Genomic DNA, 24,546 nt, shown 5'->3' on the forward strand with positions numbered 1-24,546 from the left:
CTCTGTCCCTCCTTGTTTTACCGATCATGCTATGGACAAATCTCATTTCTGCTGCCTGGATTCTACTAACGTCTTTATTTATCATGGTCCATGTTTCGCAACCATTGGTCAGGATTGGTATGTAACAGGTTTCATATATGACTCTCTTACATTTTGTTGGCATTTCCTTGTTCCATATTATGTCTTTAACTATTTTGTAGAAGTTGCTACCTGCTGGAATTCTATGGGAAATTTCCTTGTCCATAGAAGCAGTATCAGAGATAACACTTCCAAGATATCTGAATTGATATTTCACCTGTAGCTGTTTCCCCTCCAGTTTTAATTACTGTGTTGATGGGGTGAAAGTTCCTTTAGGTGTTAAAATAAGGAGAGATCTTCACTGGGGTAATCACATAAATATGATTGTAAATAAAGGGTACAGATCTCTGCTCATGGTTATGAGGGTGTTTAGGGGTTGAGTAACGATGCAAAGGAGAGGGCATATAAGTCTCTGGTAAGACGCCAACTAGAGTATGGTTCCAGTGTATGGGACCCTCACCAGGATTACTTGATTCAAGAACTGGAAAAAAAACAAAGAAAAGTAGCTCGATTTGTTCTGGGTGATTTCCAACAAAAGAGTAGCATCACAAAAATGTTGCAAAGTTTGGGTTGGGAAGACTTGGGAGAAAGGAGACACGCTGCTCGACTAAGTGGTATGTTACACATTATAATTCTCATGTTTGGTGCGTACTGAAATGTACTTCATAAGAATCCTAAACTTTGTGCTTATCAGGCATCTTAGCCGACATCTATTTGGATTCATTAGAACATCATAAAATAACAAAAATAAAAGGCCTTAGCTTGTGGCTTCGGTACGTAGATGACACGTTCGTAATAATCAATAAAGAACTCAATAATAGTAACGAAATTTTAAATTTTTTAAACAACCTACACCAAAATATTAAGTTCACCAAGGAGGATGAGGTCAATGGATCCTTAAATTTCCTAGATGTCACAGTAACACGCATTAATGGTAGCTTTGATTTCCAAATTTACAGAAAACCTACTCACACCCCAATAACAATCAAAAATACATCTTTACATCCTAACTTCCATAAACTGCCCACCTTTCATAGTTCAATTTACAGAACTTTAAAAATCCCTCTAACAAACAAGAATCTTAAAACAGAACTAAATTACATAAAGGATTTAGCAAAAATTAATGGGTATAAACCTGAAATGATTAGCCATTTAATCATTAAGGTCAAATTCAAATTAACAACAAACCTCATCCCTGACAGACCCAAAAAGCCAAGTTCATTACCTTCACCTACAACAATCCAAACTTTCACCAGGTCTTGAACCCCATAAAAAACAAAAATACCAGTACAGCTTTCAGGACAACAAACACTAACCAAAAATTATTTTTCAAACAACACAGTCAATTCAAACAGAAACATTTACTCAGGCATATACAGGCTCACCTGCACGCAATGTAACGTATCTTATATCAGACACACAGGCTGGAGTTTTCACACTAGTTACTTAGAATACTATAATGCCAACAAGCACAACAAATTTTCAGCTATGATCTCCCATATGAAGGAAACAGGACATCATTTCACAACGATAGAACAAAAGAGTAGGTAAAGGAAAATTGATGAACGAACTTGAAAACATCTATATATATTTAGTCCAATACTACAACAAAAATCTAAACCTAAATGATTTAATTGAAGTCAAATTCCATTATACGAATTTTTGCCAAAATTATTGCAAACACTAAACTTAAAACAAAGCAACATTCTTAAAAATCTTAAATTAACATCTTCTAGAACCCCCACTACTTTAACTCCCTCCCTGTCCGCCCCCACAAATCTCTCGCAACCAACAACACAAACTTAACGCCCCGCCTGCCCCCTCCCCTCCACCACACCCTACTCACCCAATCTCACATCGATACAACACTAGAAGCGCAAGTGTCAGTCATTTCAACACTACCATAGCAACTGATTAACACCATAACAGTTAAAGAGATAAATACACATAACACTGTTTTTCTTTAACTGATTTACATCATTACAGACGAAGGGGTAAGTGATTACACACTCACCGTTATTTCTTTTAAACCCACCTTCTCTTTAAATTTTCCCTAAGTATTTACTCTCCTCTTGTTACAGACATTACAACACAGGCTCTAATCAACATCGAAATACCTTCGACTTTCGCTCCTTCAAGCTAAGACTGCAGACAGTCTAATACCCTTCCTTCCTTGCTTCTACAGCGAACTTAAAGAAGACTTGTTTTATCTTAACATACAAAATTAACATCTTTAACAACTTTAACAGTCTAGCAGCTTTACTTTTTCTTATCCTCCACAAGGAGTGATTAAAAAAAATTTCTACTTCATTATAAAGATTAAGCTTTTTATGTTCCAAATTATTTTTCTTACACCCTCAACAATTATTAGGCGCGTTCAACCAGGTTCCATTCAGTGCCTCAAGGAATACAATCTTGTAGAACTTGTGACATGCAGCTTGATACCACAGTTTTAACCAAGGACATTCTTATAAGTTTATGTTAAACAAGCACCTGCATTAGTATCCTCATTTTATCATTTATAAGAACAATCAGGATCCTGATTATTCACCTTACCGGTTTGAGATTAAGGCTGAAGGTGCCCTTATAATTGGTGAAACATGTCCCTGTAATTAATATAAGATTCAATTCTTAATTACTAGATCTCTCTTTGTATTGAATAGGTGAAAATTAAATACTTGTAACATTCTTTGTCTTAAAGTGGTATGATCCAAGCTGTCAGTGGAGAGATGGCGTGGAATGACATCAGCAGACAAATAAGTTTGAGTGGTGTCTTTAAAAGTAGGAAAGATCACAATATGAAGATAAAGCTGGAATTCAAGAGGATATATTGGGGCAAATATTTGTTTCTAGGAAGGGGAGTTACGGATTGGAATAACTTACTAAGGGATGTGTTCAATAAATTTCCAATTTCTTTGCAATCATTTAAGAAAAGGCTAGGAAAACAACAGATAGGGAATCTGCCGCCTGGGTGACTGCCCTACATGCATATCAGTAGTGAGTGATTGATTGACTGACAAAGTTATGTGATACCTTTCACACATCGAGACATACAAATAGTCTTTTGTTTTCTCCAAATCTGTCATTGGTCTGCAGATTTCTTAGGTAACATGACTGTTTGAAGACAAAGTCGCTTCGTTCTGTAAGAATTTTTCTTCAGTTGTGAATTTTTTAAAATCGAAAATCAATTGAATGCTATGTTTGCCTCAGGTGTTTCTTGCTTCCTCCGTACTCAACGTCTATTTGCAGGACCATGCGCAAGTTTTCTTAAGTGTGAACTAGTTTCTTCATGGTACAAAATTCCTCTATTTTTTCTCCAGTACAATATGTTTATTCCACTTTCCTGGGCCACTTTAAAATAGTTTTTGATTTTCTTTAGAAGACTTACCGCCTTGCCAGTTTGCTTTGTTGCCTGATAAGGTAAATCAGAATCCTGTAAGTTCTGTCTCTTGACTACGAAGTAGTAGAGGACATTGTGATAGATTCCTGTAAGAAAACCAATCACCAGAGAAACGTGCACTTACAGTGCTGTCAGAACAAAAGAAGCAAGAGGTTATAAAAGTAGTGCCAGGGCAGTTCAGTGTTGCCAGAGTGCTCGGCTTATGGAAATATACTCTGTGAACGCTTATAGTGAATGTCAATAAAACAATATGTGGCACTACTGTGTGTAACCTACTCTCACTGATGTGTGGTATGGAAAGAGCGCTCTTCACGAGAACAAATATCGTGGGGGACAAGGGGGCCTCCAGTTTCACAAATTTCTTGGGGTTCAGATGAAGTTGTTGGGCTCCTCCCTCTTGTGGAGTATGAAATCTATCGAATGTAGATTTGGCCATGTTTTATGGCTGGATGTATTCACTATTGTGTGCATGTGACAAACACAAACAGCCAGTCCCACAGTTATCTTCTCAGGGTATCATGATTTGTTCCTTTACAATGCATATCTTGAAGTGCTGGGCACCACCTGTGCCTATTCATCTCTATCTGTGTTTATGCTACACTTCCCACATTAAGACGAGTGTTGATGGATGAAGATGTGGAAAGTGTCCTACAACAAGGCAGTAAACTAAATCTGTAACAACTCTCAGAAGTTGATGGCTCACCTAGTGTCCGAGTTTGATTCTCGTTAGCTGCAGAGGCTTCCGATCCTTCTTCTACCTCCATCTTCTCACCTTCCGCCACGCCACCACGGACAGATTTGTCTGTGGGCTCTGCATTGTCAAATTCCGTGTCAGCTAAGTCCACAAGAAGTTGAGGGTCGAGTCCAAAACTGCTCAGCCACCGAGCTACTAACTCTGCCACAGAACCTGTGAACAAAGCAGACGACAGACTTATGGAAAGAGGTCTCCTTTTACAAACTTACACTTAACTTTTGTGAACACAGCAACACTGTCTTTATCAGTCAGAAAAAAATCATATTTTATCATTAATTCAAATTTGACCAAAGAAAATGCATAAAATGTTATTTTTGGCCATATAATAATTTTAACCTTTCTGCAAGAATTATTTACATGTGTCTTTTTGTGTTAAATTATTTTGGAATTCCTTTCCCTAGAAATATTTTGTGGTTAATAAAGTATGATAGTAACAACTTTTGCAGGCAGAATGATGTCAGTTTCCTACCGCTCTTCTAAGCAAACTTTTCAATATTTAATTTCATATTTTGTTTTACAATTTGTTTTACGTCGCACCAACACAGATAGGTCTTATGGCGAAGATGGGACAGGAAAGGGCTAGGAGTAGGAAGGAAGTGGCTGTGGCCTTAATTAACATACATTTGCCTGATGTGAAAATGAGAAACCACAGAAAACCATCTTCAGGGCTGCCGACGGTGTGGTTCGAACCCATTATCTCCCCAATGCAAGTTCACAGCCACGCCCCTAACCACATGGCCAACTCACCCGGTCATGTGAATTTAACCAGGGTGAGTAATAAATCACGTCTCTAAGTGACCTATTTAAATTTCAGTCACGATTAATAGGGTTAATGCTTGTTGTTAAAAATGGTCTAACATCTAAGTCAATGGTCCCCATTAAATTAGGCTTTCTTATGTTGACAGACTGGTGTAGGACATTCTTCAAATTACATGTGTAATAATACTAATAGTTCTGTAGATTTGATGTCATGTGTCATTTTGTTGCTTGTATTCTTTTCCCTGCACACTGATATTTGGTCACTTTTTTCAATGACTCCTGTGAATATTTGTTGTGTGTTATCAGTGTTGTGGAAGTAGAGCACAGTTTTTTTTGTTATGACAAGATTTAATTCTGATAAAACAAATAATTGCTCAAGGATTTTTTGTTAAACAATGTACCACAAATTTATGTTAAATTAAACTAATTAAATGTGAGGTACTTCATCAATAGAGATTAGAGTTATTTCCAGAAGTATTAAGCACCAAATGAGTATCACAACTTTATTACTAATGCAATTTAAAGCTGTTGCAAACAGCAGCAGGAAAGAGACTTATCAGAACTGGTTATTTTAATTTGGAACATCAAGAGTTAGCAGGATTTTATTTTGCTGATGTGAATTATTTACGAATGCTGATTTTATTTCCTTTTTATTTTTTATCAGTGAATTTGTTTTGGTAAATTCCACATTTAAAAAAAACTGCATTACCTTGGCCTGTTTCAAGCATCACACTCAAGAACGTTCCATCCTCGTGGATCCTCACGACTCCTGACTGGTACATATCAGACGTAAGGCTTTTCAGGCGTTTGCTCTATTAACCAGCATTTCGTCTTAGGTCTGACACTAGACTCGTCAGAGTGGGATGTGACAGACCCTACCCACTGACGCTGGGTGACACCCAGGATTGATAAGGATTGTTAAATATTTCTTTTGTAAAGTGATAACCATCAATACGGAACGAGATTTATAACTTGCAATGCTCTATTGGTGAAAAATATCTAATTCCCTTCATGGGAATTTAGAATTTTCCATCCTGACTGGTAACCGGGCTCAGTATGTATGTATGTATGTATGTATGTATGTATGTATGTATGTATGTATGTATGTATGTATGTATGTATTGTACCCTTGGGAATGTTGATCAGCAGTAAGCTCCTCTATCATCTTCTTCTGCCAAGGCACTCTGTAATAAAATATACTTACCGCTAGGAGACTCATCTGCTTGGGGCGCGATCAGTTCAGTATTCTTCTTCTTTCTCTTCAGGTACATAAGGATATCAAGTACTACAGGTACTATGTTCACTACTAAATGATAATGCACCAGGTTAAAATTTTACTAATTAATTTATTCCAATTGAGATTAATTAAAAATCAGAAATGTTAAGTAAGCATACCCACACCAAGTTTTAGAATGGACTTGGACTGTAAAATGGCTATCAGTAGCTCGGTTACGTGATAAACAATAATTCTCATAACCGATTAATTAAAACTGAAATTAATTATTGAAACCACAGGTGTACAACATTGACCAACGACTGACCTTTACCTACAATGCCAAATACATGAATTGTTACATAAAAGAACTCCGATCAGTCTCAAAAATTATATTTTGGTAATTTAATTTGCAGATATCAAAAATAAAATCATCAAGAGGATTACGCTGACATTTGGGAATTTGCATTGCACCGATAAATTAATTAGGAGTTCCTGAGAACACACCTGGGTTTAGGAGTTCATGCTCCCAGCTACCTTAATATTATTTAAATTAGCGACACACTAAATATGGCCTCAACTGACCTTGCATGCACTGGTATCAGAAGGGCACCCTAACAACAATTTTATACATGAGCATTTCATGAATCATTGTGTAGTTATCCACAGATTACCTAAATTAAAATTTACATAATGAAGTCAACTGAACAGACCTGCCGAACGATTGCACATTTGTCACAGGTGTAGAATATCAAATTGCTGGAAGTTGAGCGGCAGGAATGTCAAGCCTTACTAGTACAGTTTTGAGAATTTTTGACAGAATCAGTGGTTTCCTTGAAGGCAATAAGTGGAATAACACAGTTTCTGAAATTCAAGTGTCTATCCCATCTGAAATGTGTGACAGTGTTAACTCTGGTGCTGCAACTGTTGCTGCTCAAGTGTGCAATCTGACGCCTAGTGCTGGTGTTATTCAGGAGTCTGAGTTGACTAATGCTGCCCTATGATCTTCTGTTTCGTTGTCTGGAACTAGGACACCTGTAAGTCATTCAAATGATCTATCCCCTTTGCATGTTGGTACCCGTACAAATTTTCCTGTGGTAACTGGTAATTCCGTTGTGGATCAGTGTTTGCCCTCTATTGTTAATCAGCCCGGTTCTGATGCAATGGTGCAAAACCACCCCCTGTCTTAGCACCGCCGGTATCAAGTGCTATTTTAGGTTGCATAACTCCTACACAAGTGGTTAATGCCCCGATGGTCTCTCTGATTTGTGAGAACCTTTCACAAATGAGGTTGTCTGCGCCCGTAACGTTGCAGGCTAAAGTTAGTCCTAACCTAACCTGTACTCCGTCCTTTTCACAAGGGCACCCGAATCAAAGGGTACAATGCCTCAGTAACCCTCCTGAACCAGTCTAAGCTTTCCCAGGCACCCCCTACACCTGTTCTTCCCCAAATTTTCTCTAATCTGCCTCACCCGTTGACCGCTGTGATTAAGGGAGTCTCTAAATTTTCAGCTAACTCCGTTGATGAGGTTATTTCCTTCCTTTGGTTCCTGAGTTCAAGGATCAGGCAATTGTGTATAATCTCAGTAACGACAACGTATTTCAAATTCTATACCCGCATGCCTCTGGAGCTCTTTCTGAGCATATTGTCAGGGCCATTTCTGAAAGATGGTCTGTAGATCAATTTCATGCCCATGTGCTTGAATATTTCATTCCTGCTCGTGCCTTGTCTGCATTAGTAAATAATGTTATTTGCTTTACGTCCCACTAACTACTTTTATGGTCTTCGGAGATGCTGAGGTGCTGGAATTTAGTCCCGCAGGAGTTCTTTTACGTGCCAGTAAATCTACCGACACGAGGCTGTCGTATTTGAGCACCTTCAAATACCACCGGACTGAGCCAGGATCGAACCTGCCAAGTTGGGGTTAGAAGGCCAGCGGCTTAACTGTCTGAGCCACTCAGCCCGGCTGTCTGCATTAGTGCAGAAGCATTATTTCAGAGTACACCACCTCAACGAGTCATTATCTGTATATGTTCAAGATATTAAGCTCCAGGCTAGGATTTTCCGGCTCCACTATTCAGAGGCCCAGATGGTTGCCAACATAATTGAAGGTCTCACCCCGAACTACAAATCATATCTGGCTCTTTCACCCCGACCAGCAACGTTTCCCCAGTTGGAAGCCGTTACAGTTTCTGCTGAAGGCGTTCGATATGCTGACCAGTTATGCCTTGCATTAGCCCCACCTCCGATAAGCATGCCCTCTCCTAGGATTCTAAAACCACCCCGTCACCTGCTTCCAACTCGCGTAATCCTCGTTCGTACTTCAGTTGTGGCTCCATGGCTCATCTTAAGCGAGATTGTCGCAAGGCTGGGGCATTGGGCAATGCGAAACCTGCCATGGGTAGAGGCTCTTCGTAACTGAGGGTCAACTAGGCACTTCTCTAGGCAGTGCCCATGTAACACTTCTGGCTCTGGACCCCCAGGCAATAGTAGTTCGAGATGACTAACCACGAGTTCTAATGGTAAACCCCAAAGCATGGCTTCTTGTCTTGTCAATCATGACTGTACCTTGGATGATTTACTTAATTCTGAAGCTAATGATTGTTCCCAGACTGACTCTGGTGTTCATTTCTTGCAATCTTGTAGGATTTCTGCCATACCTTCTTGTAAACTACCGTATTTATGCATAGAGGTAAATAATGAACCTGTTTGTGCATTACTAGACTCTGGGAGTAGTGTCAACTTGATGAGTGAGACTTGGTACGATTCTATGAAAACTGTTTGCAAGTTACCTACATTAGAAGCCGTGTCCTTAACCTGCCATACTGCTAATTCCAATTCATTGAACATTGTAGGATCACTAGAGGTCAAGATTAGATTCCGTGATTTCACATGGAAAATGCCAGTACTAGTAGCAAAAGATTTATCCTTCCAGTTCATATTGGGTGCCAATTTTATTGTTAAAACAGGCATGATTTTGGACCTGCAGTTCAACAGATTCCATTTTAAATTTTGTGCGAGAACCTTTGGGCTGTGTGATCGCTCCCCTATTCTGTCTTGTCGCGTTAATGCTGTTCCTGATGATTCTGACAAACCCAAAGCTTTTGATTTTAATCATTTACCCGAAGAGTAGGCCAATCAACTTAAGAAACTCTGCAATAAGTTCCCTGATGTTTTTACTGACAGGTTAGGTGTCACCAATGTCTTAGAATACAAAATTGAAATTACGGATAACATACCTGTTCGCTCTCCTCCGTATCAGTTGTCACCTTTAAAAAATGAAAGCCCTAAAGGCTATTTTTGATCAAATGCTCGCTGACGGAGTGATACACCCTTCCAAGTCAGGCTATTCTTCTCCCATGTTTCTGGTCCCTAAACCGCAAGGTGGTTATCGTCCTGTAGTGGACTATCGGATGTTGAACCATAAGGTGGTCCTCCAATCTGTCCCCCTTCCTGATTTGCACTCTTGTTTTTCTTGGTTCGCAAAAATGCAGAAATTTTCACCAACTTCGATTTACATCAGGCCTATTACCAGATACCTCTTGCCGAAGAATCCAAGCGTCTCACAGCAGTTGCGACTGATTGGAACCTATATGAATTTGAGTGCGTTCCATTTGACTTGGCGACTGGAGCTGCTGTCCTTACTCAGTTACTGGATTATGTTTTATCTGATATTAAGTTCAAGTTCGTTTATAATTACCTTGACGATTTGGTGATCTTTAGTGAAACCTTCAAGGAACACCTTGTCCATCTCAACGAAGTGCTTGAAAAACTGCATAAAGCAGGTCTAACCCTCAAGGCCACCAAGGTTTCCTTTGCACAACCCCAGGTGTCCTCCTTAGGCCATATTGTGTCGGGGAGGGGTGTCTATTGATCAGTCTCATACTGCCGCCATCCAGAATTTTCCCACTCTGAAGGACATCAAGGCTGTAGCCAGATTCATTGGCATGGTTAATTTTTTCGAAAATTCATTCCTAATTTTGCTGAACGTCAGCCCCATTAAATGCCTTGAGAAGAAAGGATGCCAAATTTGTCTGGGGTGATGCCCAACGCGAAGCCTTCATGGACTTGAAATCTGCCTTATGTAATGTCCCTGTACTGGCGATGCCAGACTTTTCTAAACGCTTCATCCTTCAGACTGATGCCTCTTCCTCAGGCATATCCGGTGATCTTCTTCAGAAATTCCAAGAAGGGCGCCGTCCTATTTCTTATGCTTCTCGTGCCCTGAATCCTGCAGAGCGAAATTATTCCATTTATGAATTGAAGCCTTAGCTGTAGTCTTCTCCTTAGAACGCTTCAGAATGTACCTGGAACATCTTCCTTTTGATCTGGAAACACTTCTGATCTGGAAACTGATAATCAGGCGTTGAGTTGGGTACTGGCCAAGCCGCGAAGGACCTGTCGTCTAGCATGTTGGGCAGTGCGCATCTCAGCCTTCCAATTTGAAGCCCACCACATTCATGGTTCCAAAAATGTTGTAGCTGATGGCCTCAGTAGGATGTTCTATCCAGGCAGCTCTGACCCTCAATCAGAGCCTGCAGACCCCTCTCCCGAATAAGTATCAGCTTCTGTCAATGTAGTTCTCACTGACTCTTCCTTCCTTTTCAAGGATATAACCAAACATCAAGAGGACGATGCTGAACTAAAAGCTATTATCGACAGGATTAAATCCGGCGAGCATGTTAAGCCCTACATTCTTAAGAATGGTGTCCTGTGTTGTCCTGCTCGCGGTCGCAGAGACTCCAAAATTGTAGTCCCCACTAACCTGGTCCCGGCTCACTTCAAATATTTTCATGAATCCCTAGTGGGCAGTCATCTGGGCGTTTTCAAAACGAGGGAGAAAATTCGTAACCACTTCATTTGGAAATCCATGGATAGTGAGATCCGTACCCTTGTCAAGTCCTGTAAGATTTGCAACATCAGTAAACCTGCCCCGAATACTCATCTAGATCTCTTGTCTTCCGAGCAAGCTTCTCACCCAATGGCGAGACTGTTCATAGACTACATCGGGCCCTTCCCGAGATCTCAGAATAGTCATCGTTTCATACTTGTGTGTGTTGACATCTTTTCGCGTTTTACGTTGCTGTTCCCCACTCGTATGGCTAACATCAACACCACAATCTCATGCTTATAATAATAATGGCGTGTGGCCTCCGAAGAGGCCGAGTGCAGGTCTTTCAAGTTGATGCCGTATAGGCGACCTGCGCGTCTATGAGAATGGGGCCCTAGCTATGATGAATTCTAATGCTGAAGACGGCACACACAACCAGCCCCCGAGCCATTGGAATTAACCAATTAAGGTTAAAATCCCCGACCCGGCCGGGAATCGAACCCGGGACCCTCTGGACCAAAGGCCAGCACGCTAACCATTTAGCCATGGAGCCGGACATCTCATGCTTGAAACAGATATTTGCTTCGTTTGGACCCTGTCAATTTTTGGTAAGTGATAACGCAAGAGCCTTTACTTCTGTCCAGTTCCGGAATTTCTGCTTTGATCTATCCATTGCTCATGTAACCACTACCCCGTATTACCCGAAGCCAAATTATGCTGAGAGAGTGAATCGTAACCTGCGATCTGCCCTTATCGCTTATCACTCCTTAGACCACTCCAAGTGGGATTCCTCACTAAATTGGTTGTCGTTTGCATTTAACACTGTTGTCCATGAAAGCCACAAGCAAACCCTTGCTCTGTTAACCCCTCAGCGTCGCAGCAATTTAAATAACTTCCTACCCCGCGGCCGGATGAGATTTCAACAACGCGCGACCGAAATACATCGATTCAATTAAAGCGTTACTACAAGTATAAGAGTAGCCCGATTTTCACGAAATTTGGAATTCCTTCTGACAGAACTATGTACATGCAGATAATTACATAATTGTTTCACATTTCCTTAGTAATTTAGTTCCGTGTGATAGAGTTCGAAGCACTCTTTGAGACAGGGACTCAAGTCACACTCTTGGCAGCAGTACACTGACGTCTTCTTTCCGCCGTGTTTTGAACACAGGATACAATGTCTCTGAGGTTTGGATTTCCAGCTCTTGGGTGCTAATTTCCTGATAAAATGTCTTTCCTGCAACCATGGAACTGTATTATCTGATGCGCGCCGGCCTTGAATATTTCGTTCCCCTCCCTCCCGAGCGTATTTTGTAAACAAACCTTTCACCAGCTGAACCCGGTAAGGTAATTGCTCAATATTTGTCTCTGTGACCTGTGTGAGTATTATTAGAGAATTTAGCAATCAGAATTCACCGTTGAAAACTTCTCTTTGACCGGTATAATTATCTATATTCTCTTACACGAAATTTCCAAATACTGTTTCCTTCTCATCGTCACTCTCATCATTTACCACTGCTACATCATCTATTTTATTATCACTGCTGCTTATACTGTCACTACTACTTCCGACTAAACTTTCATCTGAATTATACAGTATTTCAAGCACGTTACTGTCAGTCATACCGCGGCTGAGTGCGGCGCGTCACACGGACTGGTGAAGCTGCTGCGAGACCGAAAGCAACAGGACGAAACTGAATGAGGGGAATAACATTTATGACGAAACAAACCAACTCGATACATATTTCAGATAAAAGGTCGAAACATCGTCTTTCAAACAAGATATATACGATGAACAACTGGTTCTCATATCGTATGACAGAAAGCAGCACTAACTGAAGCCTACACAGAGCGCTCGTGGAGAGTTACGAAAATATTACAAGCTGAGAAATAAAGACAAATGTAATAAATAAACCGCAGTCCCAATGTACAAATAGAGCAAAGAACATCACATGAAAAGTCAAAATTCTCAGACCATCATTTCTTTATTTTATTCTGTGGGAAAGAATTAAGCAAACAGACTTTAAAAAAGCAAGAGATTAGTGCTCAGACTTATTTGGCAAATAATTATCCTTGCAAAAACAACTACATTATAACGATTTTTCAATTCTTATTTACAACACTGATAAAGCTGAAACTGTCTTCTTGGAAACAAAACAATTTGCATATCAGTAACTCCAAAACTCTTCGCGCTATAGCCGTAAATGTGAAACCATGTAAGGGTCTATACCACGTATAGAGGTCGGCGGCTACGGAAGAAAAGAGGGTCTATACCACGTATAGAGGTCGGCGCTGAGGGGTTAATGTTGGCTTTTACCCCAAATTCTCCTCTATCTAATCTGTGGTCTATTAATGATCTTCTGCCCGACGATGCCAGCCCAGAAAAGATCCGAGTTAATTGGCACCGTGTATGAAAGAACTTGAAGGTTTATTACGCTAAGGTCCAGCGCAATTACAACCACGGGCGAAGACCGCACGATCTGTCTGTGTGTGACCAGGTGTTTATTAAAACACACCCCGTCAGTAGTGCTGCGGACCATGTTATCAGTAAGTTGGCCCCCAGATTTCGAGGTCTCTGCACCATTTTGAAGTTCCTTACCCCGGTGACATTATTGGTGAGCGATCCCGAAAGGAAAAGGATCAGCAGAGACCACCTCTCCCAGGTCAAGGTACCTTAAGTCAGGGAGGGGTAAATACAATTGTTGGTGCCCATGTAGATGTAGTTGTAAGGTATTTGTAAGAGTTTAGTTATAAGATAATAATAAGTTTATTCTAAGGTATTTATAAGGTTTTAGTTATAAGGTAATAATAAGTTTCGTTGTAAGTTAGTTGTAAGTAATTGTGTAGGTAAATACAGTGGAACCTCGGATTGCGAGTAACTTGGTCTACAAGTGTTTTGCAAGACGAGCAAACATTTTAAATAAATTGTAACCTGATAAGCGAGTGAGGTTTCGCAATACGAGCGTCACGTGTACGTACGTTTCCACCTCCCCTGTGCCTTTGCTTTCCCCTCCCCCTGCCAATCTCTTTCCTGGGAAAGTGTGTGTAATCATTTCCCGGGCTGGGCTTTAGTTGGCGTGTTTCGTTCGCATAGTCAACACCATACGAGTGTACATGTTTTGTTTCTGTCATTAGTGATATAACTGTTCCGCAACGATGGGCCCTGTGAACGAAAAGAAGGCTAAAAAGGAATTCGGTCGGACGAAGGAGATGATTACAATGGAATTTAAGAAGGAAATGATCGAAAAATACGAACGAGGTATGCGAATGGCTGATATCGCGAGATTTTATAACAAGTCTATGTCTACAACAGGAGGAGGTTATGGAGATCTCGTCTGAGGATGAGGAGGAGGAAAAGTCAATGAAATCTCTCACTTCAACTGAGATTCCCTCACACCAACAATGATTCTATTGTAAGGTAAAGTGCAGTTTAATTGTTTTACGTTATATTTTGTTTTAGAAATGTTATGCGAATAAATGTTTTTGTGGGCTTGTGTTGTGGACGAATCATCCGAGTTTCAATAGTTTATGGGAAAATTTGCTTTGATATACGAGCGATTTGGATTACGAGCATGTTGCCGGAACGAATTATGCTCGCAATCCAAGGTTCCACTGTACTTTAGGTATCCTCTAGTGTAAGGGATTTAGTATTATAAGTTAGGTAGGTTTTAGTTTAGGGTCACTGCTTGGAATGTAATCCCCTTACTTTCAGGTTTAGGGTAAACTCCTGTAGTTCCTTTCACCCCCACCATAAACTTGTCAAATGAATGAATTATAATGCTTACCCTGGGGCTAGGTGCCCTAATATCCCTGGTGTGCAAGGGGGAGTCCCTACTGCATACTCATTAAGCCACCCATGGGCTAACTCTACGCAAGATCTTTGAGCCCAGCAGCATACTTCTACCTCAAGTATTCCCCTGTCTACTGCGGTTTGTTTATGTTACAGTGGCTGCAGTGACCAGCTTCTTCTGACGGCAACCTGAAGTACCAGGTTGGGAGGCGCACTCTGTGCCTTGGGCGCTACTATCCTGCACCACGATCCTGTGACGAACGTCCTAATGGTGGCAGTCTGACTGGACGGTGTCTTACCCTTCTTATCTGGTGCAAGATACCAATGGACTGCAATTTACATAGCTACCTGGGTTGGACTGAAATTGAATGGAGGCTGGCGACAAACGGCCGTGTAGGCAGCCGCATCATCAGCAAGAACCTGTGGCCTAGTTGTGCTGTGACTGGTGTGAAAAAGTGGTGCAAAATACTTAGTCCATAACTTGACTAAGGAGGCCTTGAACACTGTCTGACTAGAAAACAAGAAGGTTCTGGATTACTGACAATGGGCAGAAGGAATTAGTGTACATCCTTTGATGGACAGAGTGGAAATTGTCAAAACAACTGTAAAAGGTTCAGAAGGCATTTTGAAGTGTAGTGTGACTATCCATGTGGACCTTTATGTGATATTTATTGAATAGGTGGATCTAGGAACACCTTTATTATTTTTGAAAATTATTGGTAAACTGTAAACTCCAGGCTACTAAAAGGACCTTTGGTGTAGTGACAGTTTGTTTTGTTTATTGTTAGAAAGTCAACTTCAAGAAATCATGATTGTTAGGGTCATGTATCTTTACTATCTATACTGTGTGAGAACGTTTTATAAATTGATCGCTTTCTCCCCAGTAAAATTATGTTAATGGTCGAGCGTGGCTCGACTTTCGAGGGGAGGAAGATGTCACAGGTGTAGAATATATTGGAAGTGGAATGTCTTTATAGGAAATTTTATTTGTAAACCTTGTTAAGTAGTACTTACTGTATGATCTGAAATGTGGTGATATGTTTTATTTGTATTCCATGTAATAACCTAACCTGTACAGTGTAATATTTGGTAACATACGGTATTTGCAAATTGTAGATTTCATTTCTATATTTACTGGAACTGTCCAGAAAGTTGTCACATGAATTTCTGAACAGGGTGTGTTGCCTTTTGTTGGTTATGTATTCTAGAAAGTATTTTCTGACTATTCTGGAAATGGAAGATTCGTGATTGTAAGTATTCGAGAAAGTATTTTAACATTGCGAGTGAAGTAACAGTTGTGATTGGTGAATCTGGGTGGCAATAGGCAGGCCCCTGCGTTTTTAAAGAGAACGAGGCAGCATTTCGTGGTCTGTCTGTGGTCTGTGAGCGGTCTGTCTGTCAGTCTTTGATCTCTTGACCGTCCAAAGTTTTGATGCTGTCAGCGACGCCTCGCTACCGGGATGGGCCACTTTGAGGTAAGCACTCTCGATTTCTGTTCCACCTTAAATTTCACTTAATGTTCGCTTGCTTTTTCATATAGGAGTTTGCTCTAACCTCACCCAGACTCGCCACTCAATTATTTCGGATGCCTTAGCTTTTCAGCTGGGCTTGCCTGTTTGTTTCCGAGACATTCCCCTTTCCTTGTTTCACTAAACATGTAAATTGTAGTTTTATGTATTTACCTTGGGGTTTTGCCTCTAGTAGTTCCGTGTCACTTGATGCATGCTAGTTTTCCACTGCCGCGCATCAGAAGTGTTTTTGGTGTGTGACCAAGTTGAACTGGCCTCCGCGCCAAGTTTAGATATTTCTGATTTTACCCTTTTTCAGTTATGTTGTGCAGATATTTTGAAAGGTACGTTTAACTTCACTCCAAATTGTATTGTACGACTTGGGTTGTAATTCGATGTATGGTATTTGCTTGACTCTTTGAACTTATAGGAAGCTATTGTCAAGGAACGTGTGTTAATAATTGGTGTGTCTCAGCAGAACAGGTAAGTTGTATTTTATTATAGTTATGTGTCGGTACCTTCCGCATGGCTGAATATGTTCGGAATTCACTTGTAAAGTCCTTTGGTAAACAATATTTTTTGAAATTAAGGATCTCGGTTGATTATTTTGGAAACTGCAACCTAAGCCATCTCCATGCCCTTGGTAGGTTCCCAGCTCCTTCCCACCTTCCTGGTTTATTGTCATCCAGTTGGCCCCACTGATATTTACTAATGTTGTAGCTCCGCGTAGTTTCAGCTGATGTTTCACTAAGTGTGTAGTGATTTTTGGTACTGTGTAATTGCACTTACTTTCCTCCCTGTACGATGTTTAGTGTAACCGCTGTAGTAACGGTAACAACATTAATTAAATATACAAATGTTTAACCTTACCAGGTTTGCGTGACTTGCATACCTTTTACCACATGTCTTAATCCTACTGTTGGTCCTACACACTTACAACTCTACACAGGCTTGTTCAGCAACTTAATATTCGATAAGTTGCAAAGTGCTTAGATGTTGTAAGTGAAATGTTGTTTTAAGAAAGTAACCAAGCTGTCTTCCTCACCTAAGGTTATTGAACTCTTATTAACATTGGAGTGCAGGTGAATCCTCCCACAAAGAAAACAAATTAAATGACAAAATGAAAGAGACTAGCTGAGTTTCAATTATCAATATCCTACGATCTAAAACACATTCCTGAAAGAGAAGGCATCCTATTATAACGATTATATATAAAATAAAAAAAATTATCGCGATTGACCTATCTAAGGCATTTGATAGGGAAGATTATGGGAGACTACTGGCAAAAATGAGTGCAGATGAACTCGACAAAAGAGGGACTCAATGGGTTGCTATGTTTCTAGAAAACAGAACTCGGAGAATTAGAGTAGGTGAAGCTTTATCTGTCCCTGTAATAATTAAGAGGGGAATTCCTCAAGGCAGTATTATTGGACCTTTATGTTTTCTTGTATATATATCAATGATACGTGTAAAGAATTGGAATCAGAGATAAGGCTTTTTGCAGATGATGTTATTCTGTACAGAGTAATAAATAAGTTACAAGATTGTGAGCAACTGCAAAATGACCTCGATAATGTTGTGACATGGACAGTAGGCAATGGTATGATGATAAATGGGGTTAAAAGTCAGATTGTGAGTTTCGCAAATAGCAAAAGTCCTCTCAGTTTTAATTACTGCGTTGAAAGGGTGAAAGTTCGTTTTGGGGATCATTGAAAGAACCTAGGCGTTAATATAAGGAAAATTCTTCATTGGAATAATCACAAATATGATTGTAAATAAAGGGTACAGATCTCTGCACATGGTTACGAGGGTATTTAAGGGTTGTAGTAAGGATGTACAGGAGAGAGCATATAAGTCTTCGGTAAGACCCCAACTAATTCAAGAACTGGAAAAAATCCAAAGAAAAGCAGCTCGATTTGTTCTGGGTGATTTCCGGCAAGAGAGTAGTGTTACAAAAATGTTGCAAAGTTTGGGCTGGGAAGACCTGGGAGAAAGGAGACGAGCTGCTCAACTCAGTGGTATGTTACATGTAATGTAATAGCCAACCAGGCAAAAACTAAGACAAACAAATACATTAATTGCTACGTTAAAGTCAGTAAGATTTTTAAAGATATATGATTTTTGCAAGAATGTTTAAAATGCAGTTTAATACCTATGTCTCTAAGGTGTACCCAAAGAAATAACATATCAGGTTCAAAGTCTCTTGACACCCAAAACAAAGTAAACAGCTCGGGGATAATGGCTTTTAACGTAACACGCACAAATTCTAAATTTGATTTTCAAATATTCAGAAAGCCGACACATACTTCAGTAACAATAAGAAATTATTCACTTCACCCGAAATCCCACAAACAGGCAACCTTTTTTAGCATGGTCTACAGATCTTTCAAAATACCCTTATCACCTGCGAATTTAACGAAGGAAATTTCATAAAAGAACTAGCACTAGTTAATTGATACAAAATAGACATGGTAAATCAAATCATCAACAAAGTAAAACTCAAATTAGCCGCAAATCTTACCCCGGAAAAGACTTAAAAAAATCAAAATACGCAACTTTTACTTACACCAGTCCAGCGATCCATCAAACAGCAAACCCATTGAAAAAACGGAATATACAAATAGCTTTCAAGACATACAACACCAATAAAAACTTATTCTTTAATCACAACATAGTAAACTCCAATAATAACAAAAACCAAGGTTCTGGGATATACAGACTATCATGCACACAGTGTAATTTTTTCATATGTTGGCCAAATTAGCCACAGCTTTCTTACCAGATACATGGAACACTTTAAGGCTTTAAAGCATAATAAATATTCTGCAATGAGTAACCACATGAAAGAAACCGGCCATCAACATACCACAATAGACAGGGACCTCAAAATATTCAAAAGGATTGAAAAAGGGAAGTTAATGACAGAATATTTATATTCATTTGGACCAATATTTTAATACGGAAAAAATCTGAATGACGCAATAGAAATAAAAAGCCCATTAAAAGAGCAATTGCCAATATTACAACAAACTTTCAAAGCAGATAATAGTACATCTGAAAACTCCCACCACTAAAACAGACACAATTACTACTCTGACAGCGCATAAAGACTCCCCTCTACACAACACGCCTACCGTTTCTTCCCCTACTCCCACTTTGACAACTCAAAGACTCCTCTCCACACGATACGCCAACGTCTAACGCCCCGCCTACTGTTTCTTCCCCTAAGTCCCCTCCTCACCCTTCACGACAGCTTCTTCATACATATAACACAAGAAGTAGAAACATGAAACCATGCAGTCACCGTGATGTAACAAGCACCGCGAGGCATTGTAGTAGCAGTCAAAGGGGTAAGTAACACATACCAATATGGTCATCGTGAAAGCACAATAACACACAACATTATCACGTAATTTCCTTTGTTACAGACGCACCATCACTTAAAGATTGTGGAAAAGGAAAATATATCAACATTTCAAGATTATCAGATTGACATCCCTTTTGACCAAGCTCTCATAAAAACGAACTGCTTCCAATGTAAAGTCTGCTCATCAAATCAAGACCAGTTCGAGGAAACTACCAACAAGTTGCATTTTACCATTTAAAATTACAGAAGCACGCCTCAAACCAATAAATGATGCAGCATATTTCTAACCTCTTTGACACACATATTAAGTAATAATAATAATAACTTAAATGTTTCCACCTTTTCAATACAATATATTCACAAAATTACAAAATTATACGGTACTAGTTTCGACCCGTCTAGGGGTCATCATCAGCCGTATTGGAGCAAAGATCATTTGTGGCGAAATCCTAAGACAATATTATTTTAAAGAATAACAAGTGAAATGAGATGTTATGGTAATAGTTAATAATACAAGGAATATACATAATAAGAGGTTTTTAACAAAGAATAAAGTATAAATGGGGTGTTGTAAAAATTATAATCATGGAAATCAGTAAGTTCTTGTATTGAAATGAAATATGGCTTAGGAAGAGGGCTTAAGGTGGGGCTGAAGGGTGCGGGAGAAAGTGTAATTGTCTTGGAAAAGTACCTTTGATTAAATTTAGGATTGAGTTTAGGTTGGCTGCATTATTGTTTCTGAGGAAAGTGATAAATAGATCGAAGAGTATGTTGGGTTTCTCTGAGATTTCATTGAGATTGTGACTGGCATTAAAGTATTGGTCTAGGTGTATGTAGTAATTTTCCATTATGTTCAGTAAAGGGCCCTTGTTTGCTAATACGAGGATGTCCATGTCTTGTTCAATATTGGTGAAATTATGGTTATAATCTTGCATGTGTTGGCCGATGGCTGAAAACTTGTTGTATTTTATTGCGTTAGTGTGCTCGTGGTATCTGATAATGAAGTTTCTCCCGGTTTGCCCGATGTAGGTTTTTTTACAGGTGGTACATTTGATCCTATAAACTCCTGATTTTAAAAAACTGCTGGTCTTGTTGATGTGTGAAGTATTGTATAAAACATTCATGTTCTTATTGTTGGTTTTGAAGGCTATCTTAACGCCTTGTTTCTTAAAGATGTTGGTTAACTTGTAGCACACTAACGCAATAAAATACAACAAGTTTTCAGCCATCGGCCAACACATGCAAGATTATAACCATAATTTCACCAATATTGAACAAGACATGGACATCCTCGTATTAGCAAACAAGGGCCCTTTACTGAACATAATGGAAAATTACTACATACACCTAGACCAATACTTTAATGCCAGTCACAATCTCAATGAAATCTCAGAGAAACCCAACATACTCTTCGATCTATTTATCACTTTCCTCAGAAACAATAATGCAGCCAACCTAAACTCAATCCTAAATTTAATCAAAGGTACTTTTCCAAGACAATTACACTTTCTTCCGCACCCTTCAGCCCCACCTTAAGCCCTCTTCCTAAGCCATATTTCATTTCAATACAAGAACTTACTGATTTCCATGATTATAATTTTTACAACACCCCATTTATACTTTATTCTTTGTTAAAAACCTCTTATTATGTATATTCCTTGTATTATTAACTATTACCATAACATCTCATTTCACTTGTTATTCTTTAAAATAATATTGTCTTAGGATTTCGCCACAAATGATCTTTGCTCCAATACGGCTGATGATGACCCCTAGACGGGTCGAAACTAGTACCGTATAATTTTGTAATTTTGTGAATATATTGTATTGAAAAGGTGGAAACATTTAAGTTATTATTATTATTACTTATATATTGTTCAATACGGACCAAAAACATGAAATTCATAACCATCAACACATATTAAGACCTTAAGCTTTAGATACTATTGAGTTTTAACAGGATTTATGACTTAAATATTTATGTATGCAAAACCTATAAGAAGTCAACTAACAATTGTTTTTAGAAAACAAAGAACTTGAGAATTTTAGCCAAATCTCATTACTGTGAAAATATTACTGTGTTTTGGACGTCAGTGTTATTAGAATCAATGTATATCCCAATTTTAGCACTGTCATTTTAAATTGTTAAACTGTCCACTGTGTTTACAAATGCCTATGTTCACGTATTTTACCACTTAGTGTTTAGAATCATAATTAAGTACAAATTAGTTATAAGCAAATTAACAATGACACGTCTTAACCTTGAGATGAGTTACAAAGGCTGAGGATGCTCGGAAACGGAGCGAAACATGTCCCTTTTAATGTAGTGTTGTGGTAAAATGAATTTCTAACACAAAATCAATTGTAATAAATAGGTGGAATAAAAAAATTTAAAAAATAAAATTTGTATGCAAATTAAGTGGTATGTTCTGAGCTGTCAGAGGAGAGATGGTGTGGAATGACATCAGCAGACAAATAAGTTTGAGTGGTGTCTTTAAAAGTAGGAAAGATCACAATATGAAGATAAAGTTGGAATTCAAGAGGACAAATTGGGGCAAATATTAATTTATACGAGGGAGAGTTACGGACTGGAATAACTTACCAAGGGATATGTTCAATAAATTTTCAATTTCTTAGCAATCATTTAAGAAAAGGTTAGTAAAACAACAGAAAGGGAATCTGCCACGTGGGTGACTGCCCTAAATGCAGATCAGTAGTGACTGATTGATTGACTGATTGATTGATTGATCTAACCTATAGTATTTACATCAAGCAGCAAGATCACGTACAAATTAAAGTAACTTCAATCTCAGGTGCAGAAGGCACCTGTCATTTAAATGAATGGAACATCGCTTTACTACAATATCAAAGAAAATCAGGTCAAAAAGAAATAGGCATAAAAATACGCATGACTGAAAAATCCACAACTTATCCAAACACAATCCTTCCATGACAAAAATTATGGATAAAAAATTCAATCAAATTCATGGACAAATAAATAAACATTAATTTAACCTCCATAGCAAATATTCCTGGGTCAGGGCTTATTATTACAATTCACAGGTGTAAATTTTAGAGTAAATAATAATCGGGTATCAATTCAATATCGATTAAATTTTCAGTGCATCTGGATGCGAGCATCTTAGGCAGACCTCTGCCTGTCTATTTCTATTATACAGTGGCTAGTTCTTCTTTATTTTATTTCTTATTTCCTCGTAGATTCTCATTTTCTCTTACTGTCTCATCAAAGCTTTATTACTATTCTTCCTTTTGAGTAGACTAACTCATTGTTTGTTTACCAGGACTATTTCTACTGGTATCTCAATGTATTATTTACGCTCCTTGCGGGAATTTCTCCCTTTCTCATATTTCTTGTTTATTGCTTGGTATTTCGTTTATCTCAGACCTCAGTTCCCATCTAGACATCCAATCTGCACCATATTATTTCACTCAGTGTAACGTGAAAATGTATCGCTTATAATTTATTTATTACAAATTCCCAATTATTTTATTACTGTGTGGCCAAACAAAAATGACGGATCCTCACAGGGATATTAAATTATCTACCTGTTTTATTAACACAAGGTGTGAATGGCCGTATAAAGACTTACGTGCTTTGATAACATATCAAAACCTTCTTTTAATCTTTGAATGGTAAGGAAACTATGTACATATTTCAATGTGTCACTACGCCAGTTTTAATAATTATGCCCTTGCTCATTTATTTGTTATTAATGTATTTATGGTTGATGACGACATTTAAATCTCGAAACCAGTCCCATATTAAATAAATGTTGTAAATAAAATCTATACAACATACAATTTGTATTGAAAAGGTTGAACCTTATAAATAACTTATCTCTGCGAACTATCGTTATGTCTGTTGCAGTCCAATCACAATAAAATTACCATTCGCAACCCAATATTATATTATCATTTGACCTCTATTTATATTTTCCAAGTGACTTAAAATCCAGGCACGAATAGATATCAGTCCAGATTATTAACACTACAACAGCGGAAGGCGATTTTTTGTCCCATATACGGCGATGTATCGCACCCAACAAAATATTTACATTTTCATAGATTTTTTATATGACATACCCTGGACAGCGGTAGGGGTTATTTTGACACCTGTACAATTCGTTATTACAATGCAGCAGTTTGCATTGTCAAACAACAGGGTGTATCCAGCCTGGATTATTAGTATTGTTGAACTCCTACGGTCAGATGAGTGTTCCAGCTTGCAGGATTATTGTATGCATCTCATCATGCAGAAAGTGGTGTTCTTACAGACATGTCGTGTTACGATTTTCTTTCTACTGACAAGGTGTCTCGTATGCTAGATAATTCAGATGTTGAGTCTGAAAGTGAACTATCCGATTCAGATGGTGATTTCTTGCTTGAGATAAGCGAAGATCATAATGAGACAGAGGATGAATTATCTCCAGGAGAAATCGAAAGTGCTAATCTGCCTACAAACTCGCCCAAATGTCTGTCTTGGTTAGCTGTTTCATCAGCAAAAATGGTCGCGCGAGACAGAACCGAGTGAGAGGTCTTGGATTTGAGGTCTTCATCTGGAAGGCAGGCTGCAGTGAACGTTCTGAAAGAGCGGGGAGGTCCTACCACATATGCTTACCACAGAGTTGACGATTCTGACATTAGTGCCTTTCGTCTCCTCTTTGATGTATCAATGCTTCATCTAATGAAACGATACACAGAATCAAATGCTCAGAAAGAACTCAAGAACACAGGCTGAATCGTGGAGATGTGGTCGACCAAATGTCTCGTAAATATACCACCAAGGCTGCATGCAGGAGGTGGCCAATGCATGTCTTTTAC

General features: G+C 38.9%; 1 protein-coding gene across 2 annotated transcripts in view; it reads right to left on the minus strand.

The window, feature by feature from the left end:
• The window catches only part of Rab3-GAP (Rab3 GTPase activating protein), a 461,679-nt gene that overhangs the window by 126,826 nt on the left and 310,307 nt on the right, over positions 1-24,546 (minus strand). For both annotated transcript variants that reach the window (XM_067153758.2, XM_067153757.2), the window contains one exon: positions 4,182-4,385. In XM_067153758.2, coding sequence (XP_067009859.2) covers positions 4,182-4,385 — 204 coding nt within the window. The remainder of the gene's footprint in view (positions 1-4,181; positions 4,386-24,546) is intronic.

The sequence above is a fragment of the Anabrus simplex genome, chromosome 9, assembly GCF_040414725.1.
Source record: "Anabrus simplex isolate iqAnaSimp1 chromosome 9, ASM4041472v1, whole genome shotgun sequence".
NCBI classification, from domain to species: domain Eukaryota; kingdom Metazoa; phylum Arthropoda; class Insecta; order Orthoptera; family Tettigoniidae; genus Anabrus; species Anabrus simplex.